General features: G+C 29.7%; 1 protein-coding gene across 2 annotated transcripts in view; it reads right to left on the bottom strand.

Moving 5' to 3' along the window:
• Positions 1–567, bottom strand: part of LOC105173396 (protein NUCLEAR FUSION DEFECTIVE 4-like) — a 6,624-nt gene extending 6,057 nt beyond the window's left edge. For both annotated transcript variants that reach the window (XM_020697746.1, XM_011095115.2), the window contains exon 1: positions 66–567. In XM_020697746.1, coding sequence (XP_020553405.1) covers positions 66–374 — 309 coding nt within the window. In that variant the 5' untranslated portion in view covers positions 375–567. The remainder of the gene's footprint in view (positions 1–65) is intronic.

The following is a 4,435-nucleotide window of genomic DNA, read 5'->3' as shown; positions in this document are numbered from 1 at the left end:
ATTAAAACCGTTTTTAGCAAAAAAAAGGGTGGGGGGGGGGGGAGCAATGAGGAAGAACAACAAACCAGGAAATACGGCAAAGTGAGGATGTCGAGAAGGAGAAGCCACTGGAGGCCATAACCGACGAGTCCCATGACAGCGGCGACGAACAAAACAGCCCACGCCGGAAAATACAAGAGACAGAGCCCCGAACACCACCCCAAGGCCTTCCCCATGTCGGAGGCCACCGATATGTAGTTAAGCTGCGCCTGCGATATGCCCAGGGCGGATTTCAGGCCGGTGGAGTACGCCGGGAAGTCCATGTTTGTGCCCACAAACGCTTGAATCCATGTCGTCGCCACCAAAACCACCCATTTCCTCGATTCCACTTCCATTACACAGGCAGGGAGGTGTTTGTTCGCGATTTTGCGGCGGTTCGTCAGGTTTTGATGAAGCGTGCATGTAACAGAGCAAGGATTTTCTTTCTATTTACTTCATGAGGAGAGGGGCCTAAGACAAAGTTCTACTGTTATGAATTTCTGTTTCATTTAATCTGTTAGCTGGCCAGCGTAATACTTGCACGCAAATAAGGGATAAATATTATTTTAGTCCGCTAAGTATGTCTAATTTTAATTTTAGTCCGATAATTATATCTATTTTTGTTTAGGTCCAATAACTTACGAAATTGATTACTTTTAGTCCTTTGACAGATTTTCGAACAATTTTACCCCTATGCAACTTTTAAAAGACAGTTTTAGTCCATATGCACTCATAGGGGTAAAATTATCCAAAAATATGGAGGACTAAAAGTAAGCAATATCGTAAGTTACTGGACCTAAACGAAAATGGACATATTTAGCGGACTAAAATAATATTTTTCCCCACAAATAATTATACATCTCAAAATTCTAGAAAATTTAATTTAAAAATAGGTTAAAATTTTAATTTGTATGATAAATTTTTTACGCTAACTATTAATTAAATGTTAGTATGAAACGGAAATAAGATTGAAATAAATGTATTTTTGGTCTCATATAATAAAGGATGTTGTATTTTTAGTTACACAGTCTGTGAGTTTAACATATTTGATCTAATAGATTAAAAAATTGTAATATTTGGTACAAAAACAATGCTATAATTTTTTATCATATTACACAACAAGTGCTACAACTTTTAGCCTATGAGAACCAATGTGCTAAACCTGTAAACTGTGGGACCGAAAGTGCGACACACTTTATTCTGGAGGACCAAAAGTGCAATTCTTCCAACTACATAGATACGACAGTGATTTCAAAATTAAAATTAATGTATAATTAAAAACGAATCAAGTGATTAACTGGAGTAATCGTAAATGATAAAATGTTGCTGCATTGGGAGCTAAAAGATGATCTGGACTATTTAAAATAAATAGGTGATTATATGGTACAAATATTTAAGGTATAACCGATATTCTAAAATTTGGTGTAGTGATGCTATAAACGTCATTTGTGAATGAAAATGGTCTTTCTTTGTTATAGTAGTGTAGAAAAATATTAGTCGTTGTGGCACGCCGTTTCTACATACATATAATAAATAATCTTTCACACTTTAAAACATATTGATAAATTAGAAAATATATAAACCAACAAATCATATTTCAAAAAAAGAAAAAAAAATAACTTAAGGGTATTATCAACACAACAAAAACTTTGTGTAGTGGTATCACAGAATACCATTTATGAGTGAAAAATGTCTTTCTTTTATCCGTATTTCTATATCTATACTAATATAAAATGAAACGACACTCTGCATTCGGCTGTTAATGATACAATCCCATCAATTTTCGATGATGTTAAAAATATTTTTCAACTGATAAGATAATTAACATATTCAACTTAATTTTCAAAATTTTCATTAATTGATAATTATTTTTTTTGTATATATTTTACTCTCATTTATAATATAATTTATAATATGACGGATTATTTATTTAATACGTACAGAACAGATATATCACGACAGCTAGTATTAATACAAATAACGCTTATAAAAACTACTTTATTTATAGATTTGAGAAATTTATACACATAATATACCTTAGAACGTTTTATTTAAAACTTTCCACTATGTGGATTTTGGTAGTTACAATGTGTCAATGTTGTGTCTTATCACTGACACTTTTGTTTTGTCTTATCGCTGCTACTTTTTAATAATGTTGTACTTTTACTAAATATAACATTTCCAGATGCTTCAAGAAATGTTCAGACATATTAATAGAAAATTACTTTAAATAGAAGTGACCTGTAAGATATTAGTATTTCAAAAATAAAGCAAAATCACATATTTGGTCCATTAGATACGTGTTGTTGCAGTTGTAGTTCCACACTTTACGAAATCAGCAATTTAAGTCCTAAAATTTGAAAAATATGACACTTTTGATCCTCTTGACAAACGGGCGTTGAGAAATGAATGAAAAATCTGCATGTGAGCCACAGATGATCATCGATGATTACATGGAATGCCAGCTTTTTCGTCCATCTTTAAGCGTCCGTTTGGTAGGAGGACTAAAAGCGTCATTTTTTTCAAACTTTTGGATTTAAGTTATTAATGTTGTAATTGGCATTATAAAGTTGCTGATTTGTAACATTTAATTCAAAAGTGGATATCAATTCAAATAGAATCCACAAACTAGATTGAGTGGAAAAAGATTGAGTCGTGTTATCCCACGTAAGAAGATGATGGGAGTATTTTGAACTTTGAAGAGTATAAAGGAGATGTGGGAGTAGAATTATTTTTCTCTTATTATTTGCCCCACGTTGGAAATTTATCGAAAAAACTATACTTTATATTGAGTTTAAGATTCAAATGTAATTTGAAGTATTATGAAGACAAGAGTGAACATAAAGAAATCCAACATGGGCGTCCACCCGTCTCGATTTTAGCTGCTGGCGTTAGGGCGAATGTCTCCAAATTATATCTTTTTATAGCAAAAATATTTGAATTAATATGAAAAAAACAGAAACAAATTTAAAACCTTTTTATTTTTCAGTCAAAAATGTTTCAGATTTTTTAAATCTATTTTTAAACATTTTTAATGGCAAATTTGAAATAGCAAAACCATTTCGACTGTTTTTGCTAGCGGTGCTCGCGAGCTTGCTCGAGGACTTATGTTCCTGACCTTTTTTTTTTAATTTTTTATTTAGAAATACTTTAAATATTGAATTCAAATTTATATTCAAAATTCACTATATGTTAGAATTATTAGTCAATACATCTATTTTAATTTTATATAATAATAAAATATTGTATTTGTAGCACCCCTACGGTATTACACTTAATTACCACTAATCATTATACCATTTTCTTAATTATAACTCGTTCTATAAATATTTTTTTAATTGTTATTTTATTCGTTTATTGATATATAAAATTCGTTTATTTTAATTGTTATTGATAAAAACACATGAGACTAAATTGCTATTTTATTTTTCATAAAAAAAAGTTTTGTTCATTTTTTTATTACAGGAGGTAAATTGCATTTAATTCTTTCTTTATTTCTCGTTAATTTTTATTTTCTTGTAGTGAATGTTTAAGTAAACACGGGCAGGGTTCGCGGTAAAATTTTGTGAACCGGCGGGTCTGAAGTCTAATGGCAACTCGCTCTGAACCCAACCCTCTATATAATTATTAATTTATCTTCAAGGTTTTTGGACTCACAAAATTAAAAACTATGATCTAAAATTAATTATAAATAATATTTATATTTGAATATATATAATAACATATTTTGTTTTCTTATTAATAATATATCGAAAAACTAATGTATTTTGTTTTTGATAAATAAGAAGATATTTTATCATTCTCATTTTTTTAAAAAAAAGTAAGTTTCATACAATTAACCAGTTACAAAATTAGTCGGGATGGATTAGGATCCATTTTTTGATGAGAGTGAGGTTGGTCCAAGTTTTCTTTTATAAATAAATTACCAAATCCAAATGTTAGTGTCTAATGTTTACTTTTATAATGGTTAACTTAATTTCCAAGATTTTATTTTATTTTATTTATTTTCACATTTTATTGTTTAATTTAGTTTATTGAAGTCAAACTTTTTAGCTTTAACTTTTATTTAATATACTAATAATTAAAATAAAATATCTAAATATTCACAATTTATAAATTTAGAAAACAAAAAAAATACTAAGTTAACAAAGGTCGTCCAAAACTATATAGAGGGGGCTTTTTATAGTGATTTTGAAATCTTAATTTTAAAATATTTAAAAAAAAAATTAGACATATGACGCTACCTGACTATCAGATACCATAAATTTAACGTCGGGATCGAATAATTATTTTAGCAACCTAAAATCTCAATATCCGCCTACTCAAGACGAAGTGCAGCAGGTCTTGGAATAGTTCTCTCGCCATCTCCATAATTCAACTTTCTTTTCCCTATCAAGAAAGAAAAAAGGACCCTCTC

This window comes from Sesamum indicum, linkage group LG11 (assembly GCF_000512975.1).
Source record: "Sesamum indicum cultivar Zhongzhi No. 13 linkage group LG11, S_indicum_v1.0, whole genome shotgun sequence".
NCBI classification, from domain to species: Eukaryota; Viridiplantae; Streptophyta; class Magnoliopsida; order Lamiales; family Pedaliaceae; genus Sesamum; species Sesamum indicum.
The sequence above is the reverse complement of the archived record's forward strand: the minus strand, read 5'-3'. Positions and strand labels throughout refer to the sequence as shown.